The sequence below is a fragment of the Protobothrops mucrosquamatus genome, unplaced genomic scaffold (assembly GCF_001527695.2).
Source record: "Protobothrops mucrosquamatus isolate PMUCROS unplaced genomic scaffold, P.Mucros_1.0 scaffold1192, whole genome shotgun sequence".
NCBI lineage: Eukaryota > Metazoa > Chordata > Lepidosauria > Squamata > Viperidae > Protobothrops > Protobothrops mucrosquamatus.
Genome location: NW_015387404.1, coordinates 164,235 through 182,571, shown reverse-complemented (window position 1 = coordinate 182,571; position 18,337 = coordinate 164,235). Strand labels below are relative to the sequence as shown.

Below are 18,337 nucleotides of genomic sequence, written 5' to 3'. Positions count from 1 at the left end.
ACTGAGCAGTTCCACAAATGTTTCAATTCAACTGAATCTTCCAACACAAAACGAAAATATTGAGTGGTGATGTTGGATGATACCAAGTGAAAATAAAACACAGAAACTACGCATGAATAGAAATCCAGCATATCTTAGTTCTTCAGGAACAATTAAGGTATACAGTTTGACATCCAATGGTTATTCAATCAAGCCACTATACAAGCTTTTAAAATTTTATCTGCTCCCTGCTGCATTATTACTGAGCCCCAGAAAGCCTCTCTGAATGATTTGTGTTCCATCTAGAGAGAAGGGAATGAATCACAGGGGAACAGAATCACCCACTGAACTCTGCACCCATAGGAAATACCAAAATGCTGTACTGGGGCAACTGGAGAAAAAGACAGCTTGAATCTGTTTTGTTGTTGCATCCAACAACTTATTCTCGAATTCCCTGAAGTATACATAAAGACATTATGAATTATTTGCATGCTGTGCCCATTTTGCATGCATCCAACTACACAGAACTTTGGAATCAAGTTGTAGTAGGAAAAAAAAACCTGCCACAGCATTCCGTATTGTGTAATAAGATAAAACGAACTTGCAAAATACAAAAATCAGAGTTAGCGTAAAAACTAATGGAATCTACTGCTCACATTTATTTATATATGCATTTACAATTCAAGTACAGAAAAATTATCTTCAAAATACTTAATGATCGTTTCCACACTGTACAAATTGTTGCTTATTACATGCCACATCCTAGTTTTACTATCTCAAACTATCAATTATATAAAATAATTTCTTATTTGCGCAGATAGGTTTGGTAAAGGAAAGTGCTTCCCTTGTCCTTGAAATAAACAATATAAATATTGTATTCAAACTCTAGCTTGAGCTTCATAAATTATTTAAGCTAAAAAAAAAAAAAAAATTCCACCGCAGGGCAACTTGGCCATTAGGGTGCTCAAATTTCTGCTAAAACATATAAGTAGTATCCTTTTAGTGTAGAAAGAAATAATTGCCAAAAGGTAATTGCTATTAGGATTGTACTTAAGTAGAGGAGAGAAAAATTGAAAGACCAATATTTAAGAGCATCTATAACATTGCAAAAAAAAAAAAAAAGAGGGGGGGCACAAAACCCCCAAGGCTATCACATGGGAAACTTCTGTGTATTTGCTCCAGCACTGAAGCTTTCAATTGCTTTCTACTGGGGATTAATAGATCTGTTCAAAATCAAATTCTTCCCCAATTGGCAAGATCATTGTTACAGCATTAAACTTTTCAATAAGGAATAGCTATGGCTATTTCTTTTTAAAAGGGGGAAAAAATAAAAGGTATTGAAATATTTTATAATGTTTCAATCTTTCATATTTCAATAATGTTTCAATCTTTCTTTACATATAATAAATAGATTGTAAATTGTAACTGGTTGCATGAGCTTACATATGATTTTATATTTTGTCAATGACTGAAATCATTAATTGAAGAAGGAATCAACATAGCAATTCAACAGGTCTAGGTCACAATAAATGTTGTAAACCCAGTCTCACGAAGATTTTGTTGTTAGTTGTGAAGTCGTGTCCAACCCATTGCGACCCCCTGGACAACATTCCTCCAGGCCTTCCTGTCCTCTACCATCTTCTGGAGTCCATTTAAGCTCACGCCTACTGCTTCAGTGACTCCATCCAGCCACCTCATTCTCTGTCATCCCCTTCTTCTATTGCCCTCAATCTTTCCCAGCATTAGGCTCTTCTCCAGTGAGTCCTTCAAAAAATACTTAAAAGCTCATATTTGGGGTAAACTTTCATCCAAAAGTCTTTCATAATTACTTTTTAATTCAACGGTTTCAGTGTAACATCTAAGGAAAGATCTGCGAATATCTTCCCTACCACTATGAGTAGTGCTCCTTTAATTCTGATACTACTGAATAGATCCAAAATCCACAAAAATGTTGGCTTGAATCTTGGAAACAATTCAAGGAACATGTTAATAAGATGTCGAGTTATTCAGAGAATGTTGGTGTTCCATGAAATACAGTTTAAGAAACACTGTACTAGATGACGCCAGAGAACATAGCCAAAACCTTACGTTCTCCTATGGAAGTAATCTGGAGCATTTAAGGAATTCCCGCTTAACAGCCATTGTTTGTACAGCCAATAGAGAGGGTTTTTTCTTCCCACTTTTGGAAAGCGGAAAAATAGGTGAAGCAGAATAACAGAATAACAGAGTTGAGAAGGGAACTTGGAGATCTTCTAGTCCAGGGGTCTTCAAACTCGACCCTTTTATGACTTGTGGACTTCAACTCCCAGAATTCCTCAGCCAGCAGCCTATCCAATCCCTGTCCAGGCAGGAAACTGTATACCATTTCAGACAAATGGTTGCCAATCTCTTCTTAAAACCTTCAGCATTGGAGCATCCACAATTTCTAGAGGCAAGTCATTCCACTGATTAATTGTTCTAACTGTCAGGAGATTTCTCCTTAGTTCTAGGTTGGTTCTCTCTTGGATTAGTTTTCATCCATTGCTTCTTGTCCCGCCTTCAGGTGCCTTGAGAATAGGTTGACCCCCTCTTCTTTGTGGCAACCTCTGAGATATTGGAAGACTGCTATCATGTCACTCCTAGTCCTTTTTTTCATTAAACTGGACATACCCAATTCCTGCAACCACTTTTCATATGTTTTAGCCCCCAGTCCCAAAGCAGTGGATGTTAAGTGAACAAACACAGGAAGCAGATCCCAGAGGGAGGACAGACTGACAAACTGTACTCAACACATGGGTCAAGATTCCTTGTGAACAATTTGGATACAAGTACTTTCTTATGGATAATAAATCTATTGCAATGCCTTTCTAACAGACCTTAACTTCTAAGACAGGAAGTAATACAATTCTTTTCACTTTTAGGGCAAATTAGCATGCAAATTTTCTCTTCTCATCTGACAAAAGATTTTACTATATGATATTACTCTTTATTAGCAGTACAATAAATGAAGAACAGCCTATACAAAATTTTCAATGTAACATAAATTAAAAAAGTAGCATACGAAAGTTATTGAATACAAGAAACCTTCATACATTACCGATATCTTCTGATTTCCATTTATTTTAGAAAATTACACTACGGCTGAAAAAGAAAATCTAAATGATTAACTGTGAAGGGTATTTTAAAATAAGTAATTATTTAAAAATGTATGCTAATGTTCCCATTCATGTCACGGCTGCTTAGCATAGCCGTTAAAAGCCCATTAAGTGAACAAGGAAAATTGATTACAATTAGCCTGGAAAAATTTTGCCAAATGAGCATTATAGTTTTAAATGGAAATCCATTTTAAGTACTGTGCAGTTAATGAGATTAACACTGTCATTAAACTTTGGCTCAAATTGGTAAAATAATTATAGTTGAGTTCACAAAGCATGTTAAATTATATCAGCTTAATCACATTTTTTAAATCCAGATATTTTTTTTACTAGAAACAGCAGGAGGTATACCAGTCCAAATCAAATAGCCTTCTGTACTATGTAGAGTGAGCAATCTGTGATTCACATAATTATTTTGGAGAGGGACACAGAAGGGGTGCATGATGACAAAGTGACAAAGTAGATTGTATATCTTTGTTACTTTGTCTTTATGCGCATTGTTCTAGTTTTGTATTTTATTTTATTTTTGTTTTCTCTTTGTTTTCTTTCTTTTTTGGATTTTGTATTTTAGCTTTGGAAATAAAATTACATTTTTTTTAAAAAAAAAAAGAAGGGTGCATGATAACTGCAAAGTAGTTTCAAGATTGTTATCCATTCCTGGTGTGTTGGGATTGTTGTGGAGAAAAAGCAGTGGCACTTGATGCTGTAATAATATTTTCAGTTTATTAAATATTTTCTGGAATATACATGCCACAGCAAGCCTTTAACTTTTCACTGTCCTTACCTCTGAATGGGGCCATGCCCTCCTGTCATAGCAGGCTTCAGTACTAAGGCAGTATCACATGCGACTGCTTAGAAAGTGGCATTTTCTTGCATACTCTAAGGCAGAGGTCCCCAACCTTTTGGGCAGCAGAGACTGGTTCCGTGGAGAGAGGTTTTTCCGTGGACCAGAGGGGGTGTGGTTTCATGTACTGACTGCATCCCGCGGATGGGGCTTTGGTTGTTTATGCGGACCGATTTCTGCCGGTCCATGGACTGGGGGTTGGGGACCCCTGCTCTAAGGAAGTCTATTGTGAAGAGATACAAAAAATGGATAATACCTAACACTTTACCTGGGAACGGCTGTGTATTAGAATCATAATGTAGGGTCATGTTTGATGAAAGTCAAGAAAAATATCAATTTATCATGGTTATACATAGTGGCTAGAAATTCCTTGATTTATCTTTTGACTGACCGAGAGAACTTCTATGAAAACTGGATTAAGATATTAACCATCAGAGGTATCCCATAGGATTGGGGTTTTCGGTGTTTACTCTCTTTTGACTCTCTTCTGCAAACATTTCTGCCAATTACCATTTTAGGATTTGAATAGCTTCCTTAAATCTCAGTACTTGAAGATTATATCCACAGTTAGAATTTGTTTGCTGAAAAAGGAGGAACAGACCAATTCCAATCTCTCAAGATCAAGCTTACCCATTTTGATAGTCTTGCAGCTATCTGAACTTGTTGTTCAGTCACAGTTAGATTATCTATTTTAGGTGCAGAATTGACAATGTGTGGACCTTGTAACACACACCAATGGGCCATCTCTGTGATCATCCCTGCCTGAAATTCATAAAACCTAACAATAAATGTGATTTTCCATTAGACCTCTGTTTTCATTTATTTTTCCATGAATAAATATTGGATACTTTGTTTTGTTTTTCCCCACCACGTTTTAAACGAATCTAGGTTTATATTGCTTTTACTACAGAGACAGTATAATGTAGCAGTTAAGGTATCCGAGCAGACAGACCTTGGTTCCACTCCACCCTCAACTACAAAAGCTTACAACATATCCTTTCTCTCTGGCTAACCACATAGGGTTCTTGTGGTAAAACAGGAGGGAGCTATATTCATTCTTCCTTGAGAAAATTTAATGCTTCCTAGAATGCATTCAAAATAGATCTAAAAATTACCTAAACTATACTTGCATTAAGCCAGAACAAGTCATATCATACACATTAACCCTCCTTTTCTTAATTCAAGCATAACATACGAGTTACATCTACATCAGTCCTTGGCACAACAAAAGCTAAAACACGAAACAAAAAGTTTAACCAGATTCTAGCCAGATACCCTCAATTTGTAAAGTAAGTATCTATTGTCATAATTTAGACAGAAAGATTCCAGCAATTTTCTACCATGAAGTGTAGAATACAGTATACAATGTAACAACAGTAGTTTAGAGATACAACTGTTTTCTTAAATAAAGTCCCCAAAATGTATAATTATAATAGTAAACATGGCTTTCCATTACATTTGAATGGACTCTTATCTAGCCTTAAAATTTCTTATTGAAACCTACAATCAAAAAGAATTCAATACTATATATTACCTATTTTTGAGTATTTATTTGCCATCAGATCTTCTAATCCAATTGATTTCCAGAAACAATCATCCCAGCCAGTTTCTGAGGAGTATGTCCATTTACATACAAGTGTACACAAAGATCTGTTGAGGAAAAGATACTATTTAATTTAAAATTAAAGATTTATATAGCAATACAAAATCATGATATTCTTATTATTAGAATTGATAATGTAGACACAGATATTAAACAGTGATTTCTATGGATCATGATAGACAAAAAATAACAAAACTACTGTGATTCAAGCTCTGCCATTTCATACATGCATGCATCATGACACACATTATATATATAATATAAATATTATAACAATTAAGACTGTAATCCTAACCCTAAACTTGCCATTCTTCCAACAAAGGACTTTTAAATTATATATATTTATTAAACTAAAATACATCAAGATGTCTGATTCTATTTAGTTAGGTTTCAATCAATAAAATGTTTCTTGTCCACTACAGCTATTACTTAACCTAACAGAATTAAAATTAGCTGCATTATTACCAATTATCTTCATTAGGAATTTGTATACCTTTAATCCTTGCACAAATATCAATAGCATTTCGTGACTGTTTGGCTCTACATCTTATTTTTTCTATTCACATGAGCATCTAGACATCCCCTTTAAATGTCAGAAAAATGGGCTCTTGTTAAAAGTCCCACTTTATTCTACAAACAATATTTCAGGATGTCAGGAGATTCTTGACATCACTATCCTAATTCTTGAATGTCAGATAGCAAATCTCACTATATTGATTCCTGGTATGGAATGTGAATTTTAATTTTAATGGCCACACCTATACTAATAGAGTTCAAGCATAAAAGACAAGTGAAATTAAAAAAAAATCTTATAAAAAGGANGTCATCACGTCAAGGGCATCGTTGGGGTGGCCTGGGGTGGAGATGTACAGCTGAGTGTCATCAGCGTACTGATGGAAATCCACCCCAAAGCCACGGATGATCTCTCCCAGCGGCTTCACATAAATATTGAACAAAAGGGGAGAGAGGACCGACCCTTGTGGGACCCCGCAAGTTAGGGGCCTTGGGGTCGACCTCTGTCAGAAAAACTTCAGCATTAGCATACTTAAAGGTCACAGACTTTAACAGCAATAATTAATTTTATTGTGTTTCATGTTTACAACGAAGTAAAAACTGGTAGCAGACTATATCCATAAACTACAGATGATGTTGCCTATTATTCCAAACTAAAATAACTTTTTTTAATTCTTGTCTTTCTGCAGCTTGTCATTGGAGCTTCATCATATACATCATTATAGTTCAAAGAATACTTAGAAATTGGGTGCTTCCAGAAGTATCAGCTAGTGGTTCCCACATGGTACAAAACTATCCACCTGAGCTGGTAACAAGTGGGGAAAAAAAACAAAGTAGACAGGAGTGAGAACTTTCTCACTGCGTTACACTTAAAAACAACCCATCTTTTACCAAAAGTGTTTTTCAAGGGAATTTGCTTAAATTGTGAAGAAGCACTTCTGAAACTGAGATTGTTGCAAAGTGCCCTATTTTCATGTTTGAAATATCAAATGCAATGGGCACAAGCTTATGTCAGGTTCAGTCAGGCTGCTACAACCCAACAAAGACACATGGAGGTTCATCTAAGCAGTTTCCCTTATTGTTCCTTCCCCGTAGACAGAAATTTTGCCAAACTACTTCTTACACCAGAAAACTCCAAACTTGACGACTTTAAGATTTGTGGACTTCAGCTCCAGAATACAGCATGGCTGGCTGAAGATGTCTGGGAGTAATCCACAAGTCTTAAAAATGGCGAAGTTTGGAGACCCCCCAACTTACACCTTTAAACATATACTCTACGAATTCCTAGGGAGGAGCTGTTCTGACTCTCTTCCTCCTACTCAAACTATCTAAACCTCCCTGTTTTTTGCTCCTCAGGAATGCAGCCTCTGCCTCCTGGGAATCCAGGCTACATTCCACCACAGGTTCATTCAACGGTGCTTCTTCTTGGCCCCTTCCCCAGACTTCACTGGCTATTATGCTATACTGTGAAGCTATATAATCTTTAACTACAGTAACAACACAGAGAGGTTTCATGCAAAAAGAGCTTTAATCGTAATAGGATTGGGCTTATTATGGTGACCCAACCTCAGGAGCACTCAAAAGGTGAAAGGTATGTTAGAAACAAGGAGCACTGTTCATTGCTGGAGGCAAATTTGAGACAGATGTATGGCTGCCTAGGTAAGCCCAAATCCCCTGGACAGAAAGAAGGGACACAATCACATTCCGGATTCAATTACCCCTATCTATTGTAACACCCTTGGAAACCTGTCCTTCTAGGATCTAGTAAGAAAATGGGGGATGAAATTAGGATGGAGGAAACTCAACCAGCAAAGGAAAAATTCCAAAAGTTGACCTCAGCAGCAGGGAATAGGTACCAAATATTCTCAGCAAATGTTACAAAAGACAGATAAACAGAAGCGAGGGAAGACATACCATTAGTAAATATCCAATTTGCAGAGGAAGCAATTTCAAATTAACAAAGGAGAGCTTAGCAGGCATTTGATGAAAAACAAACAAAAACTATGAGAATTTTGTCAAGAACTAAGTACTTCCTCTAAGCTGATATTTGGAAATGTAATAATAGCTGCTTCAAATAGATACAAATGGTAACTTATTTTACACCAATGGAAGCAATCTACAGGCAATTTTGGCAGCTACGCTTCAAAACAGTACAGGTAGTCCACAACTTATAACAGTTCATTTAATGACTGTTCAAAGTTACAACCGCACTGAAAAAAGTGACTTATGACCGCTTTTCACACTTACTACCGCTGCAGCATCACCGTGGTCACATGATCAAAATTCGGATGTTTGGCAATTGACCCATATTTATGGCGGCTACAGTGTCCCCGGGTCATGTGATCCCCTTTGGCGATCTTCTGACAAACGAAGTCAATGGGGAAGACAGATTCACTTAACAACCGTGTTTCTAACTTAACAGCTGCAGTGATTCACTTAACAATTGTGGCAAGAAAAGTTATAAAATGGGGCAAAATTCACTTAACAAACGTCTCACTTGACAGCAAAAAAATTGTGGCCATAAGTTGAGGACTATCCGTAGTTCTAGACATAAAAATCTTCTATTGCCTTTTAATAAGAAAATATTGTTCACATGCCAGCTATCCGGAAACAATTTATGTTGTTCTTGTTATTTAGATTTGTATCCCCTTTTATCCAAGAGACAGTTCTGGGGGGGGGGGCTCTCCCTTTGGTTTCTTCTAGATTCTTCCAAGCAGGAGGAGTTTCTATCGTTCAGGGTGGATAAATTCTGATTTTCCCCAAATGGATTCTCACATGTATCTCTCTGTACAACATTGGCATTTACTGACACAGTGGCTTTGATGTATACTGAACCTGAAATTGCTTCAAATGAAGAACACGCTCATTTCAAACAACGTCAATTTTGTAATCTTTGCAACAAGGGAAGTCAACAGGGGAAGCCAGACTTAACAACCATGTGATTCACTTCACGACTTCAGTGATTCTTTTAACAATCGTGGCAAACAAAAAAAAAGCTTGTAAAATCAGGAGTGATACGCTTAATAACTGCCTTGATTAGCAATGGAAATTCTCATCCAAACTGGTCATAAGTCGAGGATAACAGTACCTGTATTCTATGATAAACTAATATTCAGAGTATATTATACTATAAATACAGATTTCATGTGTGATTTATCATAAAATATGCATTTCTTACACCCTGATAATTTCTGTAAAATGGAAGTTGCCTTCAAAAGCTGGAGAAGTACAAAACCATTAAATTAACAGCATTCACTTCTACGTATTAATATACAAAATGCGAATCATGCTCCAGCTTGAACAATTCTCAAGCCTCCTCTGATTTAAACATTATCTTTGAATAAATATAACTTTGACTTGCTCCATTTTAAAAAACAACAGACCAAACTGTCTTTATTATTTACATCTACGAAAGCTCCAGTCTTCATATGGAAGTCTGTAGCGGAGTTTACAAAAGAAACCTCAATAGTTTGTACTAAAAAAAAAATGTGTGTGTTTTATGAGTTATGTACAACATAGAATGGTCTGGTTTGGTTCTAACATGGATCAAAAAAAAGATCATTTTGACTGAAACTGATTCAAACATTCTGTGCTGCTTTGGGTGATGTGATCAGAAGTTGTCTTAGTACTTGTAATTGCAATGATGTATTTTGGATTTTCTTTCCTGAGCCAGCAAAACAGGAAAAATGGGTCATGTCCTGGGTACAACTGGTTTAGGCAGAGTAGGGTCAACAAGGAATGGAGTTTTAAAGTTTTAGAAAAACATGGCAAAGAAAGATGCCATACTGGACCTTATTATTTCCTACTCACGTCATGCCACTGACTGTTTATCTTCAAGATAAATTTTCTAATAAAGACTCTTTTGGTAAAGTTGGATGAGTTTAAATATACACATGGCCTTCAAAAGAAAAATGGATGGGGCATAAATGCACAAAGCCACTAGTGCAGTATTGGTTTGTCTTGCTGAGTTTTGAGGTGGATAAGGACATATGTTTGAGGATCCTGCTGATTTTAAGATTCAGAATGCCTTTATGACTGAAGTGGATCCATCTTCAAAAGAACTCTAAAAGGCCTGTTAATAGCAGAAAAATATGGAGTGCATATTCAAATTTATCAAGCCTTCAAATTGCTCCCCATCCCCTCAAATTCTTTTTATGTCAAAGTTTGTTTGTGTCAGCCCTCCCAGGTAAACCAGACACGAAACAGGACTAGATGACTAATTCTACTTCACTGCAAAGCTTCTGAAAACATAAACTTCCCACAGTCACTTTTAACCGTGGTCCATTAGGGCAGGCCTTTCCTAAGTTTCTTTCTCTGACTATTAAGCCACTGGGGGCTTCTGACTCTCCTGTCTGATTGTTTCCTAGGCAACCTGTCTTCCCCTCTTTCCCCAAAGTCATTCAGACGTTTAATTAGAAATTGGCTACTTGAACATTGACTGTTTTGGAGTTAGTTTTAAGTGTATTTGAAATTAGTAAAAAAAAAAGAATAATTCTGGATATTTGGCTTGCAAAATTTTTGGTGTCCTTATTGCCTTCTATGAATTGTATTGAGCTTTTTTATTTATGGAGACATCAGAATGCATTTAAAATTAAAGAGAATGTAAATGCTGGCAATCAGACAGGAAAATATATTTTCCCATTTCGTGTAGTTCCTTCCTTCCTTCCTTCCTCCCTCCCTCCCTCCCTTCCCTCCCTCCTACCAGAAAGAATTTTTTTTTCACGCAAGGCTACTAAAAAGAGAAACAACAGCAAATAAAAAGTAATCAACAACATAAAGTAAATCTGCAGGAAAATCTTTAAATACCAAGCTGGAAACAGATACCCCATGTTTCTGTCTGCAAATTAGCTTAAATAAATACAACTTATATTGAGAAAAGGTTTCCTTTTTAAAAAAAAATTTTTTTTAAAGAAACCCCATTGTTATTGATGAACAGATTGGAATTAATTTTCTGCCAGGATGTCCTCCTGTCTCGGAGGAGGTCTTTGATTTGAAAGGGATGTGGGAGAGTTTAAAAGGAATGATGATGATTTCAAAAAGTGGCCACTAACAGGGATTATAGAGGCCTGTAAGATAATGAAAAAATTATTACAATAAAAATACTAATGGAGACATTTTAAGAATGGAATCAGAAGATAGTAACCACAATATTAACAATGCCAGTAATAAAGTTTGCTTAGACTATGTCTAAAAGATGTTACTGAAAACATGCCACATTAGTAAAAAAATTATCTGACAAAATAGAGATGGTATCGAAAGCGGATTTACTACTGACAAGAGAAATATTTAGAAGAGGATGTTTCACCGGATCTATGAAAGAATCTGGCTGGGATTTTAAAATTTAAAAGGGAAATACAAACAGCAAACCAAAAGAGCAGATCATTGTTTTTCTATTGGATTTATAAAAGAGGCTTCTAAAATAACTGTGTGATGGGAAAAATGAGAAATGAAGAGAAATCTAACCCTACAATATTTGAATGGAGTAAATGTTAAAATTTAAAATTGTTAGAGGTAAATGGAATATAAGCTTAGTTTATTTGTTCAAGGTTAAAACAAAATAATTTGTTACTTCTGGCTATTCTTCATGGACATTCTGAAAAGATTATGTTTTATGAATTTGTTTATAGATAAGAGATAGCATGTGAGATGAAGAGATTTTGTTCGTAACTTTAGAGAGTGTGAAGAATAGCTAAATTTGTTGTGATGAAGGCTGGAAATCACTTTACGTATTTCTTTTCTCTTTATTATATTCTTTTCTCTTTTTTTCCTCTTTCTTTTTCCATGCACCTTTTATTCATTCTATTCTCTTTTCTTGTCTTTCTATAGGTATTAAGTACCTGTAAATACCTCCAGGAGCGTAATGGCTCAGCTGTTTAAGACACTGAGCTTTCTAGCTGACAGCCCAGGTTTGTCCATGCAACAGGATGAGCTCCTGTTTATAGTAGATAAATAGATATCACTTTGGTGGGAAGGTAACAGCATTCCATGCACCTCGGCATATAGCAGTGGTGGCGAACCTATGGCACGGGTGCCAGAGGCGGCACTCAGAGCCCTCTCTGTGGGCACGCGCGCCATCGCCCCAGTCCTAGGCCTTCAGCTGGGTTTTATAAAACCTTTTCGCTTTAGGCCTCCGCTGCCGTGTGCAAAAAAAAAAAAGAGATTCAATCAATCAATCAATTTCAACTTCTCGCGGAAAAAAAAAGATCTTGCAAAGTTGGAATTGATTGATTGAATTTTGTAGTCCCACCCAGTCTGCTGTTACCACCGCAGCCATGCCCACCCAATTGTCAATGCCTACCCAATGGGCCACACCCAGCCAAAGGGCCACGCTCACCCGGCACCCTATGATGCATAAGTGGGTTTTGGGTTGCAGTTTGGGCACTCAGTCTCTAAAAGGTTCGCCATCACTGGCATATAGTCTAGCTCCCTTGGCTAAGAAACTGATAAGAATAAGAATTATATATTAAAAATGGAACAAGATAATTTTTTTTCCTGTACTTCCATATTTCTTACATTCAAAATACTTTTGAGTTCTGGTACAGTGAAATACAGACTACTTAAATTCTTAATCAGCCAACTTGAAAATGTTCTGTTGTACTGTCATTATGTACCAGCACTAGAGTTCTAATATACTTAATAATAAACTGAACATGTATAATGTCTTTGATGTATTTGTTTAACTGGGTTTCCTTTATCTAGTTTTAGGGCTCGTGTGGAGAACAGATCACGTTTTCATCATATTTATGCAGAAATATTGAAAATTCAAAAGGGTGCACAACTGTTTAAATAGTATGGTCTATACCAGGGGTAGGCAACCTTGGCTCTTTTGACTTGTGGACTTCAACTCCCAGAATTCCCGAGCCAGCTGTGCTGGCTCGGGAATTCTGGAAGTTGAAGTCCACAAATCATAAAAGAGCCAAGGTTGCCTACCCCTGGTCTATACCAAGCCCAATTTCAAGCAAACCTAAACTGCTCTCTTAGACACAGACTTTTTCTGCCTCTAATTAGCATGTAAAGTTAGTTCATATAGGTTCTGGACTTTTTGCTAAGGTTTTGTTAGCAGCCACAGATTCACAGGGCAGGGATTTAGAGAACATAAATAAGCAACTTCTATTTGCAAGCTAACAAAGGGAACAAAAAATATCACCAGAGAAAGCGATACGGGTAATGTTACTAAATTAAATTATTATGACAATTATTACTAAAATTAAGCGGTAATAAGGGAGGAAAATAATTTTAATGAGGAATTTGGAACCCTCAGGATTCTTTATTTAACTTCAGAACCTTAAAATTCAAAACAGCTTCCCTAAAAAAAAAAGAATGGCAAGGTGATTCATTCCTAGCAGGAGTCAAAGTGGTTAAGTTCAAGGCCAAATAATTTGAAAAATAATGAGGTAAAAGTCTGATCTCAGAGAGTTAAAGGAATGCAGACTACCCAATGGGGGAAAAGGGCACAGCAGTTTAATTTGCTTTTTTCTGCCACATTTCCAAAGTTCAGGTCTAGAATAACGGTAAACATCTTTCTTTGAGCTACAGCATTCCGAATTCATGAAAACAGAACACCAGATCTGCATTTCAGTTTAAAAAAAAAAGAATTTGATTTGACAGTAAATTTTCAGGTACAGCTCTCAGAAGTAACAAGATGGATACCAGCATGTGAGGTACCACATTGGTTTTTAACCAATTAGTATATTAAAAAAACTGGCCCAGAGCAATTTCTTTAGGTAATGTTTTTTCAAGGTATTTCTGTATTAGTGGAGGGAACTCAGTCATTGAATTAAATTGTCCCACTTGGCATTTGTCATATATAATAACAAAGAATTTTTTTTCTTGGTTTCAATAATGGCCATGTTAAAGAAGATAACATTTTACATTTGTTAGGAGTAAGTGCTTTTGGCATTTGAGAGAATTATTCACAGGTTGCTTTGCAAAAATTATAAGCAGTAGAATTCCTTTTCATACTGATCATTTCACGACAAAGAAAATGCAAAACCTACATTCCAGAGAAAGTTATATGGAAGACCTTAGAGTTTTGTTTCCAATATAAACTACTTCAGAGTGAGGAGTAAAGGGGGGGGGGAATAAAACATATCAAAACAAAATCAAGGTATTCATTTCTAAAGTCTCTCTCAACAATTTCCTCAAGTACAATTTTCAATTAATAAATAAAAATTAAGATGTAGCATTTTGATAAAATATTTAATACATAGGTATTTAGATCATGGGAAGAGCCCTTCAAATATTTTGAATGCAGCTGCCTCAATCATTGCAATCATGGCTAAACCTAAAAGAAACTGAATAACAGAATTACAGAGTTGAAATGGACCTTGGAGGTCTTCTAGTCCAAACCCCTGTTCAGGCAGGAAACCTTATACCGTCTCAGACAAATGGTTGTTCAATCTCTTCTTAAAAACCTCCAGTGTTGAAGCACCCACAACTTCTGGAGGCAAGGGAATGCATTGATTTTGCTTGCCCCTAATCTAGATTATAAATTTATAAGGATTTACTTATATGGTACATCCTATGCCTATGTACAAGGAATAAAATTGCTGCTAACTCATTGGGACTGCTCTATTGGCATTAGATTTCATAATGTTCCAGAGCTGAGATTAATCATTTTATTAAGCAGTGCTGCTGATATACTGTTTGATGTCAATGCAATCGGACAATGTTTGGATTCATGTGACATTAATCTTGGGGTTGTTTAAGCATAATTTATTCAATAAGTTACAATTGCTGGGCTTGCACAAGACTCTATATCTGATCAAATCAAAGAAAGCATATTATGATTAAACATCAAAAAATAATCACAATCTCTACAAGGTACAGCACCTTAAATTAGAATGACTGCTTATTGTTTAGAACAGACATGTCAAACACAAGGCCCAGGGGCCGGATGCAGCCCGCGAAGTGGTTTCATGTGGCCCGCGAAGCCATCCTGGAAACAGTGAGGGAATGGCCCCCTCTGCCTTGGCCCTGGCCCAAGCCAGCCGGGAGCCAATGTACAATTTTGTGGTGGCCATCTATGCTGAAACACATTCAGTCTTAGCTCCATAAGCCCCCCCCCTGCATGGCCTGAGAGGAACAGTGAGGCTCCTCCAGTGGACCATGCCTTGGCACTTGCCCTGGTCCCACCCCCTTCTGCCAGAGACCCTCAGATCTATCCCATTCCTGCCCAGGCCCCCACAGGCACCCTTGACACGAACGATGTAGAGCTGGCCACACCCACTCAGTAGGCCACACCCACTCCATCCACACCCGTCCAGTAGGCCACACCCACCCTGGCCACACCCACCCGGCCCCCTGAGGGTAATCACAATGCTGATGCGGCCCTCAATGAAATTGAGTTTGACACCCCTGGTTTAGAATCATTGATCATTGAAATCTTTAGGATGGCTACTGATAATGTTAGGTTCCATATACAGAGGTTTTGGAGACAGTCGTCAATCCTCTCTCTCTCTCTCAAAATAAAATAAAGGAGACAAAGAAGGCAAAAAAAATGTCAGCAAATTGTAAAGTTTTTCATCCATAAAAAAATGGGATAAATAATAATCATCTGACCTTAGAATCTGCATTTAATAGCAGGCCCTATGCTGTCAGTAATAAACTGAAAGTTTAATCTTCTATTTATTCTCCACTGCTTTTATTCTTCTGTACTGCTTTCAACCAGAACCTATCTCTCAATTTATAAAAGATTAATACATGAGTTCCTTTAGGAAATGGAGAAGAGAATGTCGGCATTCTGTTGAATAAGAACTTGGCATTTTTTTACTCACTATTAAAAATAAAGGAGCCAAGCCACACAGGGTAAAATCACAGCCTCACAGCCAACAACACACACATTCAATTCCTGACTTCATTTTCCTGAAATAGAAAAGTACATACATTTCTCAAATTTCCTACCAAGCCTTCACATACCCCTAGAACAGCAGGAAATGCAGAGTGCCAATGTTATGCTCAAGGCTGGGGAAGTTAGTCATAGAAAGTGAGAAAAAGTGAATTCTCTCATATCACTATATTTCATGTTTTCAAAGTAAAATTTATAAGCACTATTCCCTCCCCGTGTCATTGAAAGGTCTTTGTTTAATAGTCTAGGTAAGACGACTTTACTTTGTAAAATTAAAGACACCGTGCTTTGGATCAGTGAAACTCCTTAAATCCGGCATGACTTCATGGTTGGCTCAGAATTCTTTGTCACTGTGGCAGCCAGCCAGCCATATACCCACTACAATTTCTGCCTCCATCTCCATCATCTCCTCTTTTCAGTGCTGAGTTAGTTCATTTGGTTTTCTAAAGTGCAAAGAACGTATGTTTATCAGTCAAGAACTGAAGCACATTTTTTTTTAAAAAAACAAATTTATAAATTGTTTCAGATTGCAGATATTAGATCTTACGGGGCACCCGGTCCAGATGCTTCGCCTGAGATAGAACACTGAAGTGCTACTTCAGCTGATTATATAGGAATTAAACACTGCAAAGGAAAAAAAATAGATAGAAACAGAAAAAATCAGAAAATAACTTAGAAAGTGTCTCAAGATCTTCCTGTTTTATGTATGCTAAAGGACAGTGTACCAAAATGATGATTTGTAGGTTCATGCAGGGTTCCCCAACCTTGGCCACTTTAAAACAAATGGACTTCAATTCCCAGAAGCCCATGTGTCTCAAAGCAGTCAGAGTTGGGAACCCTGAATTAGTGGTATGATTCTTTAACAAGTGGCAGTAAAATAAAATATTGCATTTAAGTTATATATAAAAAAATAAGTAACTGTTTTACAGTTTGTATGTAAGATTCAGAAACTTAATCTTAAAACGTCTGTTTAACTCAAAATAACATTTCTTTTGTGTATAGACTTACCATTTTGTGAAAAGCTGTTGAGTTTGGGATGATAAACCGACTCTGTGTATGGTTAAAAAGCTTTTCTACGTCTATCTACACTGACCAAGAGTCAGAGAACAGGAGATAATGAGGACCTTTATAAAACTTGAGCAGTTTGGTCAAAGGGAACACAATAGTCCTCTACTTATCACACAGATCAAAAGAATGCTCCAGTGGCATTGTGAGCTTTAGAAAAATTGCAGGCAACACCTGCTGCTAAGGCAGATATGTTTCAGCGAAAACTTTGGGAAGAAAGGTTATAGCTGGTCACAAGATCATCTTATCCCTATGAAATGAAATTTATAGCTCATTCTATTCCAGGGTGCAAATTTCATTGGGATATCATGTTGACAGAATGACAGCGAAGAATGTTAACTTCCAAATAAAAGAGTGAAGTGAGGAGATAGCTACAGTTTCAAAAAGTATACATAGAGATTATTATTATTTGTACAAACATAAAAAAATGTGTTTATATTTAACCATTTATATAACTAAAATATTAAGAATTTCATTTTGTTTAAGGTTGAAGAAGGAGAATATAAACTGGAGAAGGGAGGATCAAAGAAATATATTATTAATTAATATACTAATTATGGAATTATCAAACTTAATCATTACTGATTGTTAATTGATTATTATTGTCTTTTTTTCTTTTATTAAAACATACCTGTAAACCAAGACAACACGCTGTACACTAGGCACTGGAGATTGTTATAGTTAAAACCATATATATATGTGTGTGTGTGTGTGTGTGTGTGTGTGTGTTTTTCAAAATTTGGATTCTCCCATATTTGGGCCGACAGGGTGCACCAAACTCAAGATATATATATATAAAAGTTTGCCCATCATCTCAGAGAAAACTAGAAGCAAATTCAATACAAATTTGATGTTCTTGAAGGGGAAACATTCAAAAGTCTTTTTCCCAAACTGCATATGAATGAGGAAGGAAAAAACATTTGCCCAGATTTGTTGCTATTTGAAGGGGGGGAAAGGCAAGTTTCTTTGATTATAAAGACAAAAATTCCAAATATAACAAGGGAAAATTTTTCAATGAAAACTACGAGACAAATCTCAGCCAATTTATAGAACAGCTGCTTGCACAGCAGGTTTGCATGCCATACATAGAATCTGAGCCATTGTGTTGAAAGAAGCACCTGAAAAACATCCTCTCCAAGCTATCAATCTGAAGATTGTCAACTCCAGGTGAAGAATTATGCCACTGTGAGGTGAGAGACAAATGGAAAATGGAAATGAAAATGGACAATTGGAAGAGAAAAAGTCTCCAAGATAGATGAAAGGAGCAAACTGCATTAGGAGATAGTTATTGATATCATCACGGATAGCATTGGCTACCACTTGAAGAATGGAGAATACTAAAATACTAAAAT

The 18,337-nt window shown here is 36.5% G+C and overlaps 1 protein-coding gene across 1 annotated transcript in view; it reads right to left on the bottom strand.

The window, feature by feature from the left end:
- Positions 1-18,337, bottom strand: part of LOC107291825 (FGGY carbohydrate kinase domain-containing protein-like) — a 78,850-nt gene that overhangs the window by 12,434 nt on the left and 48,079 nt on the right. The window contains exon 9 of the mRNA XM_015820858.2: positions 5,492-5,607. Coding sequence (XP_015676344.2) covers positions 5,492-5,607 — 116 coding nt within the window. The remainder of the gene's footprint in view (positions 1-5,491; positions 5,608-18,337) is intronic.